The sequence below is a fragment of the Anomaloglossus baeobatrachus genome, chromosome 3 (assembly GCF_048569485.1).
Source record: "Anomaloglossus baeobatrachus isolate aAnoBae1 chromosome 3, aAnoBae1.hap1, whole genome shotgun sequence".
Classification (NCBI taxonomy): Eukaryota; Metazoa; Chordata; class Amphibia; order Anura; family Aromobatidae; genus Anomaloglossus; species Anomaloglossus baeobatrachus.
Genome location: NC_134355.1, coordinates 505,306,878 through 505,322,236, shown reverse-complemented (window position 1 = coordinate 505,322,236; position 15,359 = coordinate 505,306,878). Strand labels below are relative to the sequence as shown.

At 49.3% G+C, this 15,359-nt stretch overlaps 1 protein-coding gene across 1 annotated transcript in view; it reads left to right on the top strand.

The window, feature by feature from the left end:
• Positions 1–1,882: 1,882 nt before the first annotated feature.
• SCHIP1 (schwannomin interacting protein 1) overlaps positions 1,883–15,359 on the top strand; it is a 709,310-nt gene continuing 695,833 nt past the window's right edge. Inside the window, exon 1 of the mRNA XM_075340674.1 lies at positions 1,883–2,079. Coding sequence (XP_075196789.1) covers positions 2,071–2,079 — 9 coding nt within the window. The 5' untranslated portion in view covers positions 1,883–2,070. The remainder of the gene's footprint in view (positions 2,080–15,359) is intronic.

The window sequence follows — 15,359 nt, the reverse complement described above, 5'->3', positions numbered from 1 at the left end:
CCCGAAGCGCTGCGTTCTAAGAAGTGACATGTCACTTCTTCCGTGCGCTTTGCCGGCAGCTCCTGCTCTGTCTATGGCAGGAGCTGCAGGCAGAGCGCATGGAATCGGCTTTTTTTTTTTCTCTACGGACATTTTCTGCAGCGATTTGAAGCGCACGTGTGCTCTTCAGATCACTGCAGACATTTCTGCAGGGCTAGTACGCAACGTGCGCACATAGCCTTCGCCTCACACACCATACAGCATTGTCTGTGAGGCTCTCCATAGCTCAGAAACCTGGGGTCATCATAGTGATGACCTAGGGTTACTATGGCAGTGATTGGGTCCCTGTGATCGCATTACAGGCATCTGATCACCAAGGAGAGGTAAGTGATTCCGCTACTGCCTTCTCAATGCTGCAATTGCACTGATCGCAGCATTTAGGGGGTTAAACTGCCAGGAGCGACGCAGGCGCACTGCTCCAGGCAGTGAGAGCTGGGTCCGGGCTGTAACATCAGCTGGAGACCGGCGGTGATCGCGGGGAGTACAGCGCCTGAACCCTTGCGATCGCCATGACTAAAAAAAAGCACAAAAAGTAGCAGAAAAAACACAAGTGACAAAATTAGCAAACGCAATAAGTATATGCGTTTTTTTCTGACAAAGCATACTTTTTTGTGTGCAGAAAAGAAGCACATATAAAAGCAACGTGTTCACATAGCCTTAAGGCCATTTTACACACAGCGACATCGCTAGCGATGTCGCTGGTGAAAGCACCCGCCCCCGTCGGTTGTGCGTCACGGGCAAATTGCTGCCCGTGGCGCACAACATCACTAGTCCCCGTCACACATACTTACCTGCCTAGCGACGTCGCTGTGGCCGGCGAACCGCCTCCTTTCTAAGGGGGAGGTTCGTTCGGTGTCACAGCGGCATCACTAAGCGGCCGCCAAATAGAAGTGGAGGGGCGGAGATGAGCGTCCGGAACATCCCACCCACCTCCTTCCTTCCTCATTGCTGGCGGCCGCAGGTACGATGTTGTTCCTCATTCCTGCGGTGTCACACATAGCGATGTGTGCTGCTGCAGGAACGACGAACAACCTGCGTCCTGCAACAGCAACGATATTTGAGATTAGAACGACGTGTCAACGATCAACGATTAGGTGAGTAATTTTGATCGTTAGCGGTCGTTCGTGCATTTCACACGTAACGACGTCGCTAACGAGGCCGGATGTGCGTCACGAATTCCATGACCTCAACGACCTCTCGTTAGCGATGTCATTGCGTGTAAAGCCCCCTTTAATGCAGCAAAAAATCTGCAGCATGTCAACACTTTAAGTATTTTTGCAGTGTTGTTCCACCCCAGAATGCATAGATAATGCATGCAAAAAACGCAATAAAAAAGTGTTAAAAACACATGATTTGGTGCAGACATTTCTGCAACCAAATACTTAGCGTGGGCACATAACCTAATGAATGGGAAAAATCTACACCAAAAACATTTATGCCCTTGCGTTTTTCCTGCCAAGAGATGCAGAAATGTGCAGAAATTTCTCCAACCAATGCTCATACGTGTGCACATAGCCTAAAAATCAATCAGTAAACTGCAAACTTCGTCTGCAGTGTGTTAATATGTAACATCCAGGTGGAAACGCATACAACCTGAAAAAAGGGTAACATACAGTACTAGTGGCTGAAAGGAACATTGTTACTGCATGTAGATTATCTGGACGATGAGTGTTGGGTTTGACATGAATGATGAAATATATGCACTCAGATAGTTGTGAGTGATGTCTGCCTCCATGGTGATGCATAGCATTGTAGGGCCAGCAGTGATGGAGTTAACATGATCTCAGAGCTGCAGAGCCAGTGGCAGGAGCACTGTGATATCCAGGTTCTCTGCTCAGCACCACAGCACTCAGTGCTGAGTGAGCCAAGAGTCAGGAGTGTGTGGGATCCTGGAAGCTTTGGATGTGCTGGCAGAGCCTCCAGGTACCAGCAGCAGCGGTCACATCCAGCCCAGAGAGCCATCAGAATAGCAGCCTCATCAGCAGCCCCAGCCAGTGTTTGTGCCCCTGAGGATTCTCCAGGAATTCCACCATGCGCCTGGTAATTGATCTTATTTTCCTAAACTAAACATTTACCTGTCTCTCACAATGCTGTGTATGTTTTAGATCTCCTTGTGTTTTTAACTACTTAATTGAAGAATGTCATTGTACCTCCTGGGACAAGAATGCCAATTATTCTACATAAGATACGCAGGCAGATTTCTTACAGGGAACTCCTGGTGCAAGAATTACTTTACATGTGATATGATGGCATATAAAACCAGCCACAGACATAATAAGAATCTTTCTTCACCAGGGTATCATTTAAAAAAAATAAATTGTCCCACAAACATGCTGAGTAATTGAGATCTTGGAATCATTTTTGAAGGGTCTTTCAATATTTAGAAGAATTCTACAACTAAGTTGTTCTTTATACTTAATGGGAAATTATCATTCACAGATTTTCAGACTTCAAAATAGTAATTAAGAATATATAAAGCAATCAAAGGAGAAAGTGCAAAAAAAAGGTTCATGATGAATTTTATGAATGATTCAAAGGTTTGGTTGGATCCAATCATTTCGGTGCAGAATAGTCATTATGGTCAATCATTCTTGGTTGTATTTTGGGAAGAATCATTATTGTCAAAATGTATAGATATAATGTATAGCCGCTGGAGTTTAAGGTCCACCCTTCATTTTCCATTAGCAGATCAGTATTGTACCTTTGGAGCACTTTAACCTGTTCTCCAGACCTGATTGTGTACAAGCAGATCTGTACTTCACGTAAAATATGTTGAACGTCCAACATATGGTCAGTTTTGAGAATAAAGTCCAGGATTAGAAAAACATAGCTGCTTTCATTTAGAAATGGCACGACCGCTAATCTCAGGTGTCATCTGGTATTACAGCTGAACTTCATTGAAGTGAAAGTCCCTGAGAATAACACACAATCTGTAGACTGGTGTGGCAGAGTCTTGGATGAAAGTTGCATGTTTATCTAATCGTGAACAACCCTTTTAACACTACAACTACTGAGGTAGTCATTTTGACTACTTTGTACCATGTATTTCTATATAGGTGTCACGAATCCAGTAGTTCTAGTGTTAAGGTCAGCTCTAACTTGAATTTTTGTTAAGCAGTTTAGTCCTGTGGGACTCAATCCTTGACCACCTTAACTTGAGGTTGAGTACAGTACAAATTCTGTGAAGTACCTGTGGGTTCAAAATCCTCATACCCCTGGATAAAATCCTTGAGGGGTCTAGTTTCTAAAATGGGGTTACTTATGGGGAGTTTCTGCTGACCAGGTACCTCGAATTGTACTTCAAATGACCAACCTTTGGAGCATACAGACCCAAGATTCATTCTACTTAGATATCCAGTATTGTAGGATTGTGTACTTGCCAATTATGGATCTATGTGTAAATATGAAATGTGTTCTTCTTTCATGTAATGCTGCAAAGCTCAGTGTTACAATCTTCCATGTATTATGCTGTTAATTTGAGCCCAGGCAACGTGTAGCTTGTTGAATTTAGAGTACCGGATATCTAGGGTAGACCATGAATCATTGTGGAAGCAGGGCACTTTGTCTTATGCCTCTTCGCTTTCAGTTGCAAGTGTGAAAATATATTAAATATGTATGATGAACTCAAAGTTCTTTTTGTACTTAAAAAAAACTGGTAAAAGGTTCTCGAAAGAAGCATTACTGTTCTTTCATTACCAGCCATGTGTCTTGTGAGAAACATTTACTCAGATATGCATTGCATTATACAGCATCCCCCGCACCTCCTTAACAAACAACAATACAGCATCAATATGAAGAATTGACGTCCTCTGACATTGTGTTACCAATTCCTATTTAGCCATTTTTATTTATATTTGCTCTTAAGAAAGTTGGGTGACAACCAAATTGTCCTCATTACAAGTTCATATAGGGTTGTCATGTCATTACACAAACTTCACTCTTAAACATTTTACAGACGACCTTGACCACCGGTTCGATCTTGAATCGTAGCGCATGGACTGGCCGCATGTCTCCTGACCCGAGCGTGATAGCTTCATATATTTCTACAGTTCAGGAGACACATGATGAAGTCCGTGCATTGCGATCTGAGATCGGACTGATGGTCGTAGACATCTCAAAGAGCCTTTAGAGTACTCTAAAGCCAGACATATTCAATTAGGACTTCAGTCAAGCTGTATAACAATCCCTGTAGTAAATGAAATGGTAGTGTTTATAACACACAGGGCCCCATTAATTATTGCCTTTTTTATTCTTCTCCAGTTGTGCCTTTTTTTAAGTCTATTTCTAGTCTAGTGTTCGCCTCTTATTGTTTGTTTTTTTTTATTTGGGCATGGTTTGGGTTTCTCCAGATGTTTTTGGCAGATTCATCATTTGCGATATTTTCTTAAATCAAAAAAATTATTGCAATTATATTCCAGCATTTCCCAAAATGATTTTCTGTATGTCAGATATTATACCTAGTGTTTGTGCTAAAAAAGACACAAAAAGGTTAAAATATAAAACCAAAAACATTTTTGACTTTGCACAAAATTCCCAAACTGTGTTCGCCGTTTTGAAGAATTTGGTGCAAAAAATGGTAACGAATAAAAGAAGTAAAAAAATGGACTTAAATATTCCTACAAATGAAGAATCAAGGTCTAACTTATTAATAAAATGACCACAGTTTTAACAACATGGCAGAATAAGAAAATTTGGGATTTTACTTTAGGAATAAATATTCTAAAAAATAAATACAATTCAACAACGTATCAAGGGAACTGTCTGTTTCTGTAGGTTTGGCATTGTAAATTTACCCTGGACCAGCATAGTGTACTAACCTGGTACATCATAAACAAGAGACTAAAGGGTGCTTTACACGCTGCAACATCGCTAGCTATGTCGAACGCAATAGCACCTGCCCCTGTCGCTCGTGCGACATTTGGTGATCGCTGCCGTAGTGAACATTATCGCTGCGGCAGATTCACACGCACATACCTTGACAGCGACGTCACTATGACCGCCGAACAATCCCTCCTTCAAGGGGGAGGTGTGTTCGGCGTCATAGCGACGTCACCGCGACGTCACTAAGCAGCCGTCCAATAGAAGCGGAGGGGCAGAGATGAACGGGACGTAACATCCCGCCCACCTCCTTCCTTCCGCATTGCCGGTGGGCGTGTCTATACTGTGCAGTAAAATAAATAAATAAATAATTAAAAAAAAACGGCCTGCGGTTCCCCCCAATTTTGCCTGGATCCAGTAACAGCGGGTAACCTCAGTGACAGCTCAGCTGATCGCGCGGCTGTCTTCATTAGCTGCGTGGAGGTGACCGGAGCGGCTGTGTCTGCTGCAGCTCCTGTCACCTCCATGCAGCAGCGCTGGATGCGACGCTGGAGCATCCTGGATTCCGCCGGACATGGAGGGCTTTTTCGGGGCTGATTAAATTGGTGAACCAGGGTATATGTGTGTGTTTTTATTTCTAATAAAGGATTTTTTCTGGTGTGTGTGTTTATTTACTGTAATTTACAGATTAATCATGGAAGGTGTCTCATAGACGCCTGACATGATTAATCTAGGACTTATTGGCAGCTATGGGCTGCCAATAACTCCTTATTACCCCGATTTGCCAAAGCACCAGGGCAAATCGGGAAGAGCCGGGTACAGCCCCAGAACTGTCGCATATAATGTATGCGGCAATTCTGGGCGGCTGCTGACTGATATTGTTAGGGTGGGGGGCTCCCCATAACGTGGAGCTCCCCATCCTGAGAATACCAGCCTTCAGCCGTATGGCTTTATCTGGCTGGCATTAAAATTGGGGGGAACCGCACGCCGTTTTTTTAAAATTATTTATTTATTTATTTTACTGCACAGTATAGACACGCCCACTGGCTGCTGTGATTGGGTGCAGTGTGACACCTGTCACTCAGCGTGGGGGCGTATCTCACTGCAACCAATCATAGGCGCCGGTGGGCGGGGAAAGCAGGGAATAGGAGATTGTTTAATGAGCGGCCGGCTTTTTCAAAATAGTAAAAGCCGCCGCAGCAGTGTGAATGCCGTGCAGCGCCGGTGATCGGGGATCGGTGAGTATATGAGAGAGGGGGGGACACTTCAGTCACTCGGGGGATTAGCGGTCACCGGTGAATTCTTCACAGGTGACCGCTAATCAGTACGCGACACAGACAGAGCCGCGGTATGAGGATGAAGTCGGGTGAAGTTCACCCGAGTTCATTCTCATCGCGCAACTCTGTCTGCTGTCAGCCGACATTTATAAACGACATTGTGCATCACACACACGGACATTCCACACGGACATTCCACGTACACATACACGTTAATTCCACACGCACACACGGACGTTCTGCACACAAACACGGCTAGCATACGCAATTCACACAGGTGCCACACGGACCATAAAAACGGACACAAAAACGGGACACGGACCCGAAAAACGGCCCGTAACACACGTGCGTGTTTTTCACGGACGTGTGAAGGGGGCCTTAACTGTAGTCATAACAGACTATGATTGTCTTTAGAGAATGTACAAAATATATGTCCAACGCAGCATTCGCTTATTTACAATTGTGAATAATGTACCCATCTGCGGGCCATGCTTCAAACTTGTGCCATTCTTCAAATTTATACACTAAATCCATAATTTCCAACAGTCATATTTTGTCAGGATAGCCCCATTAAGTGGGTTATAAAGGGGTTTGTTGTTTTTTTTGTACAATAAATTGTATTAAAACAGTAGTTTGAGTGAATTTTCATACATAATTAGGCCGGGGCTAAATGTTCTGTGGTTTAGCATTCAAATTTGGTGAAATAGGCAAATGTAAAGCCTGAATTTGGAGTGAAGCAAGCCTAGAAGACTAATCGGTTGATTCATTAAATTGTTTATACCAAAATTCTGACATAAAATACCTTAATAAGTCACAATAGTTTTACACAGCACAAAGTTGCGCAAATTGGCATTTACTCACTAGTCTAAAGGCCCCGTTACACGCAACGACATCGCTAACGAGATGTCGTTAGGGTCACGGAATTTGTGACGCACATCCGTCCTCGTTAGCGACGTCGTTGCTTGTGACACGTACGAGCGACCGCTATCGATCAGAAATACTCACCTAATCGCTGATCGTTGACACGTCGTTCATTTTCAAAATTTCGTTGCTGTTTCAGGACGCAGGTTGTTCGTCATTCCTGAGGCAGCACACATCGCTACGTGTGACACTCCAGGAACGACAAACAACATCGTACCTGCATCCTCCGGCAACGAGGTGGGCGTGACGTCCATGCGGCTGCTCTCCGCCCCTCCGCTACTATTGGATGCCTGCCGTGTGACGTCTCAGTGACGCCGCGCGAACCGCCCCCTTAGAAAAAAGGCTGTTTGCCGGCCACAGCGACGACGCTGGGAAGGTACCGTATTTTTCGGACCATAAGACGCACTTTTTTCCCCCCAAATGTTGGGGGAAAGTTGGGGGTGTGTCTTATGGTCTGACTATAGGGCTGCGGCCGGGAATGAGTGTGCTGCGGTGGAGCGGGTCATCGGGGGCACGAGCAGGCTGTAGCAGCCTGCTGTGACCACGTGGGCCCGCTCATTACATATGCACGCCCATCCTCCCACCCATCTCTCAGCGCAGAAGCCAGCGCTGACAGGTGGGCGGGAGGACAAGCGGGGACGCGCGCATAGTAAAGAGCCGGTCCGCATGATCACCCCTGGCAATTACAGCCTGGAGTGATCATGCTCGGCTGTATTCACTGCCCTCCGCGCGTCATCATCAGCGCGGAGTGCAGTGAATCAGTATACTCACCCGTCCCCGTGTGTGGAGCCGTCCCCCTGCAGCACGCGATGTCTTCCTGTCTGTGCCGGTCAGCTGATCTGTGCTGATCAGCTGATCGGCACAGACAGGAAGACATCGCGATGCTGCAGGGGAACGGCTCCACACACACACAGGTCAGTGGCGCAGAGAGAAAGATGATCGGTGCTGCAGGAAGTGAGGAAAAGGTGAGTATAAACGTTTATTTTTTTTTATCTGTGCTATAGGATACAGGCCATATACCAGGATGGTATATGAGAACGATGGGGGCATATAGCAGGATGGGAGTATGTGAGCAGGATGGATGGGGGGTATATGAACAGGATGGGGGTATATGAACAGGATTGGGTATATGAACAGGATGGGGTATATGAACAGTATGGATGGGAGAATATGAGCAGGATGGATCGGGGGTATATCAATAGGATGGGGGTATATGAACAGGATGGGGGTATATGAACAGGATGGGGGTATATGAACAGGATGGGAGTATATGAGCAGGATGGATGGAGGAATATGAGCAGGATGGATGGGGGGTATATGAACAGGATGGGGGTATATGAACAGGATGGGAGTATATGAGCAGGATGGATGGGGGTATATGAACAGGATGGGGGTATATGAACAGGATGGGGGTATATGAACAGGATGGGGGTTTATAGCAGGATCATATACAAGGCAGGAGGATCATTACCAGGATGGGGTACCTTAGTAGAGAATTTGGGGACATTACCCCCAATAACAGTGTCTGCAGCAGATCCTCGCCCCGTAACAGTGTGTCATGACCACATTTTTTGCTTAAAGTTTTATTTTCCTATTTTCCACCTCTAAAACCAGGGTGCGTCTTATAGTCCGGTGCGTCTTATAGTCCAAAAAATACGGTAAGTACGTGTGATGGCTCCTAGCGATGTTGTGCTCCACGGGCAGCGATTTTCCTATGACGCACAAACGACGGGGGCGGGTGCTTTCACAAGCTACATCGCTAGCGATGTCGCTGCGTGTAAAGCCCCCTTGAGCCCATAACACAAATATGGGTATAGCATGGCCAGGAAATGATGTGGCTGTGCCCCTTCCCCCTTCAAATGCATGAAAAATTACACCAGTTTAGTGGTGTAACTTACTCCAGTAATGTACTCCAGTCCACCAGTTAAGAGATTAGCCTAATTCATTAAAGTGAGCCTGTTTATGAGCTTTTTGCTATCTCATCTGAGAGAACTATAATATACTAGAAGGTGGCCCGATTCTACGCATCGGGTATTCTAGAATTTACGTATTGTGTAGTTCATGTATGATTTTTGTTATATATATAGATGTTGTTGTGTGTAGTTACCAAGTGTTTGTGTAGGGCGCTGTACATGTTCTGGGTGTTGTCTGGGTGTGGCGGGGGGTGAGAGCGGTGTTGTTTGTGTGTTGCGTTGTGTGTGTTGCGTTGTTTGTGGAGCGCTGTGTGTCTGTAGCATTGTGTGTGTGTTGCGTGGTTTGAGTGTGTTTTGGGGGGAGGTATGTTTTGTGCAGTGTGTGTGTTGCGTGGTATGTGCGTATATTTATGTATGCCGCGGTGTTTGTGTGTTGGGTGTTGTGTGTGTGCAGCGTTGTCTGTGTGTGTGGGTGTCTGTGTAGGGCGGTGTTTGTGTTTCCCAGTGTGTGTGTTGTGCAGTGCGCGTGTGTGTGTGTGTTGGGGGGAGGTGTGCACCTCCCATCGTGCTCTATCCTCCATGCTGCGCACCCCCCATCGTGCTCCATCCCCCAAGCTGCGCACCCCCCATCGTGCTCCATCCCCCAAGCTGCGCACCTCCCATCGTGCTCCATCCTCCATGCTGCGCATTCCCCATCGTGCTCCATCCCCCATGCTGCGCATTCCCCATCGTGCTCCATCTCCCATGCTGCGCACTCCCAAACGTGCTCCATCCGCCATGCTGCGCACTCCCAAACGTGCTCCATCCGCCATGCTGCGCACTCCCTATCGTGCTCCATCCCCCATGCTGCGCACCCCCCATAGTGCTCCATTCCCCATGCTGGCCGCAGCATCAGCCTCTGTGCCTGCAGCATCAGCCTCTGTGCCCGCAGCATCAGCCTCTGTGCCCGCAGCATCAGCCTCTCTGCCCGCAGCATCAGCCTCTCTGGCCGCAGCATCAGCCTCTGTGCCCGCAGCATCAGCCTCTCTGCCCGCAGCATCAGCCTCTGTGCCCGCAGCATCAGCCTCTGTGCCCGCAGCATCAGCCTCTGTGCCCGCAGCATCAGCCTCTCTGCCCGCAGCATCAGCCTCTCTGCCCGCAGCATCAGCCTCTGTGCCCGCAGCATCAGCCTCTCTGCCCGCAGCAACAGCCTCTCTCCTCACAGCCTACCCCAGCCTCAGCCTCCCCCAACATCAGCCTCTCTTCTCTCAGCCTCCCCCCTCCCAGCCTTCCCCAGGATCAGCCTCTCTCCTTCCAGCCTCCTCCAGCACGCCGTGCTCCTCTGCCGCCACTCACAGATCCGATCGTATACACTCACACTCACACCCACCCGATCGCATACACTCACACCCACCCGATCGCATACACTCACACCCACCCGATCGCATACACTCACGCACACACACATTGACGATATTACACATAGGCGCTCATACTCACAACATCCGGAGATACCACATGCTTCCGGCCATGTGATCCTCCGGCAGGTCCTGAAAGCTCACAGCACAGTACCGCCGCCGAGAAGCAAGTGATATCTCAGGATGTTGTGAGTGTGTGGATGTGAGGTGTGTGTGAGGTGTGTGTGAGGTGTGTGTGAAGTGTGTGTGAGAGTGAGTGTGATCTGATGTGTGTGTGTGTGTACTCACCTGGGGCTCCGTATCAGTTGGGGGAATGCGTGCGGGGGCGGGGCCAGAGCGAGCGTGCATTGTGTGAGGGGGCGGGGCCTGCAGAGAGCCGGGGCGAGAGGCCAATCCGTGTGGGGGGGCGGGGCCATGGCGAGCCCAGCGGCCAATCAGCTTTGTGTCACCGTAAGGACACAATTTTGGAGCATGACAGACAGACAGACAGACAGACAGACAGAATAAGGCAATTATATATATAGATGTATAGATGAAAAGACACCCTGATTCTAAGTTTGTATCACTTAGATCAGTTATGGCGAACCTTTCACAGGCCGAATGCCCAAACTGTAGCCCTGAATCCAACTTTTTTCCGAAGTGCCAACCAATCCTATTATGTAAATAATTGATTTTAACCTTACCTTTGCAGTCTTCTGTTCTCCTCAACAGGGGGCATCACCCTCATGCTTACCACACATTGAAGCTCAGCCTCTCCCACTGCTCTTTCCCGACACAGCAGTTGGATTGTAACTGTAAAAAATTGCAGCATATTAGACAGACAGAGATTTTAGCATGGAATGCAATCAGGTTTCACCCTGTAATCCACATCTACATTTCAAAGTCTGAACATCTTGAAATCCCATAAAAACCTATGAGTTGCTCCCCTCCCCTTCATTGTGTAGTTATGTCCCCCTTCCTGGCCACTTCCTGGTAAATATGTCCCCCATCTTGATATATATTTCTTACATTCTGGTATATTTGTCCCCATTATTGCCCCATCCTGGTAAATGTACCCCATCCTGGCATATTCCCCATCCTGGTAAATGTTCCTCATCCTAGTAAATGTTCCCCCATCCCGGCATGTACCCCATTCCTGGTAAATGTACCTCATTCCTGGTAAATGTCCTCCCTCATGGTAAGTGTACCCCATCCTGGTAAATGTTCCTTCATCCTTGTAAATGTACCCCATCCTAGTAATGTTCCCCCATACTGGTAAATATACCCCATCCTGGTAAATGTACCCCCTCCTGGTAAATGTACCCCATCCCGGCATGTTCCCCCATCCTGGTAAAAGTACCCCATCCTGGTAAATGTACCGCATCCTGCCATGTTTATGTACCCCCATCCTGCCATGTCTCCCCCATCCTGCCATGTTTCCCCATGCTGCCATGTTTTCCCATGCTGCTATGGTTCCCCATGCTGCCATGTTTCCCCATCTTGACATGTTTCCACATACTGCCATGTTTCCCCATGCTGCCATGTTTCCCCATGCTGCCATGTACCCCTATGCTGCCATGTACCACCATGCTGCCATGTTTCCCCATTCTGCCATGTTACCCCCATGCTGCTATGTACCTCCATGCTGCCATGTTTCCCCCATGCTGCCATGTTTCCCCATGATACCATGTGTCCCCATGCTTTCATGTTTCCCCCATGCTGCCATGTTTCCCCCATGCTGCCATGTCTCTCCATGCTGCCATGTTTCCCCCATGCTGCCATGTTTCCCCCCATGCTGCCATGTACCCCCATCCTGCCATGTTTCTCCCATGCTGCCATGTCTCCCCATGCTGCCATGTTTCCCCATGCTGCCATGTTTCCCCATGCTGCCATGTTTCCCCATGCTTCCATGTTTCCCCATGCTGCCAAGTTTTCACATCCTGGCACGGCCCCCCCACCTTCACACAGCCGCACACAGTTTAAACAAAAAACAAAAAAACTCACCTTCCAACACCCGCTCCACTGCTGCGCGCCACTGGGCTCTCAGTTCTTGCGCAGCCACAAGACGTCCAATCTGGCACGCGTGCCATAGGTTCGCCATCACTGACTTAGATTATAAAGTGAAGCAGTACTTGTGACACAATCAGAGTTTTACATGTAGCATGTAGCAGAGCTCAGATTGCTAACCACACAACACAGATTTCTGTATACTTTGTCTGCTGACAGTGAGCTGCTTATCACATGAGGGTGTATGGTGGGTCTAGCAGTCACAAAAGACCTAGTTAGGGCAGTGATAATCTTCTGGTGATAAAACCTTCATTACAAGTAAACAACATCACACATGCCTAAAAACAGTTTTTTAGTCTTTATCTATTGCTGCCTTCAGATTACTTAGCAAAAACCTGCTGACAGATTGCCTTTAAGGAGTGTTTGCTTCTTATTGAATTAAATGCATCATACTCCAGGAATCCCGTTCATTAAGATTGCAATGTACAAAGCCAGTCTTAATGAATCGCTCCCTATGTATTAAGGTGTAGTGTAATACAATAAATGACCATTGTACTGTGCTATAATGCATGTTTTGCTGTCAATTTATACATTTTTCCACATACGTGTTGTACAGTAATAGGTGAAATAAAGTATGTGTTCACTAGAGTTGAGCGCGGTTCGTGGTTCTCCAGTTCGCGGTTCGAGTGATTTTGGGGGCTGTTCTAGATCGAACTAGAACTTGAGCTTTTTGCAAAAGCTCGATAGTTCTAGTTACGTTCAAGAACGGTTCTAGCAGCAAAAAGCAGGGCTTTTTACAGCTACAGTGTGCAGGAGCCATCGCTGGCAGCCTGCCAGAAGCTGGTAACCAAGATAAACATCGGGTATCCAAGCAAAGCGCTTTGGTTAGTAACCAGATATTTATCCTAGTTACGTGTGCAGGAAGCCGACACTTCCCGCTCAGCTCACTCCGCCCCATCCTGCACGCGGCATGTACACACACACACACAAACACACACTCACCTGTCCCCAGCCAAGCAGTCCACGACACTGACGTCCTCAGCGCCACATGACCCTGCTAGGCTCCACCCACTTCGCACTCTGCCGCCAGCACACATGGCTCCGCCCACCTGGCACTCTGTACACATGGTCCCGCTAGGCTCCGCCCACCTGTCACTCTGCACACATGGTCCCGCTAGGCTCCACCCACCTGTCACTCTGCACACATAGTCCCGCTAGGCTCCGCCCACCTGTCACTCTGGACATATGGTCCCACTAGGCTCCACCCACCTCACACTCTGCACACATTGCCCCGCTAGGCTCTGCCCACCTGTCACTCTTCACACATTACCCCGCTAGGCTCCACCCACCTAGCACTCTGCACACATGGTCCCGCTAGGCTCCTCCCACCTGGCACTCTGCACACATGGTCCCGCTAGGCTCCGCCCACCTGGCACTCTGCACACATGGTCCCGCTAAGCTCCGCCCACCTGTCACTCTGCACACATTACCCCACTAGGCTCCGCCCACCTGGCACTCTGCACACATGGTCCCGCTAGGCTCCGCCCACCTGTCACTCTGCACACATGGTCCCGCTAGGCTCCACCCACCTGACACTCTGCACACATTACCCCACTAGGCTCCGCCCACCTGTCACTCTGCACACATTCTCCCGGTATGCTCCGCCCACCTGGCACTCTGCACACATTGTCCCGCTAGGCTCCGCCCACTTGTCACTCTGCACACATTACCCCGCTAGGCTCCGCCCACCTGGCACTCTGCACACATTACCCCGCTAGGCTCCGCCCACCTGGCACTCTGCACACATGGTCCCGCTAGGCTCTTCCCACCTGGCACTCTGCACACATGGTCCCGCTAGGCTCCGCCCACCTGTCACTCTGCACACATGGTCCCGCTAGGCTCCGCCCACCTGGCACTCTGCACACATTACCCCACTAGACTCCGCCCACCTGTCACTCTGCACACATGGTCCCGGTATGCTCCGCCAACCTGTCACTCTGCACACATTACCCCGCTAGGCTCCGCCCACCTGGCACTCTGCACACATGGTCCCGGTATGCTCCGCCAACCTGTCACTCTGCACACATTACCCCGCTAGGCTCCGCCCACCTGGCACTCTGCACACATGGTCCCGCTAGGCTCCGCCCACCTGTTACTCTGCACACATGGTCCCGCTAGGCTCCGCCCACCTGTTACTCTGCACACATGGTCCCGCTAGGCTCCGCCCACCTGTCACTCTGCACACATGGTCCCGCTAGGCTCCGCCCACCTGTCACTCTGCACACATGGTCCCGCTAGGCTCCGCCCACCTGTCACTCTGCACACATGGTCCCACTAGGCTCCGCCCACCTGGCACTCTGCACACATGGTCCCGCTAGGCTCCACCCACCTGACACTCTGCACACTTTACCCCACTAGGCTCCGCCCACCTGTCACTCTGCACACATGGTCCCGGTATGCTCCGCCCACCTGGCACTCTGCACACATTGCCCCACTAGGTTCCGCCCACCTGTCACTCTGCACACATGGTCCCACTAGGCTCCGCCCACCTGGCACTCTGCACACATGGTCCCGCTAGGCTCCATCGACCTGACACTCTGCACACTTTACCCCACTAGGCTCCGCCCACCTGTCACTCTGCACACATGGTCCCGGTATGCTCCGCCCACCTGGCACTCTGCACACATGGTCCCACTAGGCTCCGCCCACCTGGCACTCTGCACACATGGTCCCGCTAGGCTCCACCCACCTGACACTCTGCACACATTGCCCCACTAGGCTCCGCCCACCTGTCACTCTGCACACATGGTCCCACTAGGCTCCGCCCACCTGGCACTCTGCACACATGGTCCCGCTAGGCTCCACCCACCTGACACTCTGCACACTTTACCCCACTAGGCTCCGCCCACCTGTCACTCTGCACACATGGTCCCGGTATGCTCCGCCCACCTGTCACTCTGCACACATGGTCCCACTAGGCTCCGCCCACCTGGCACTCTGCACACATG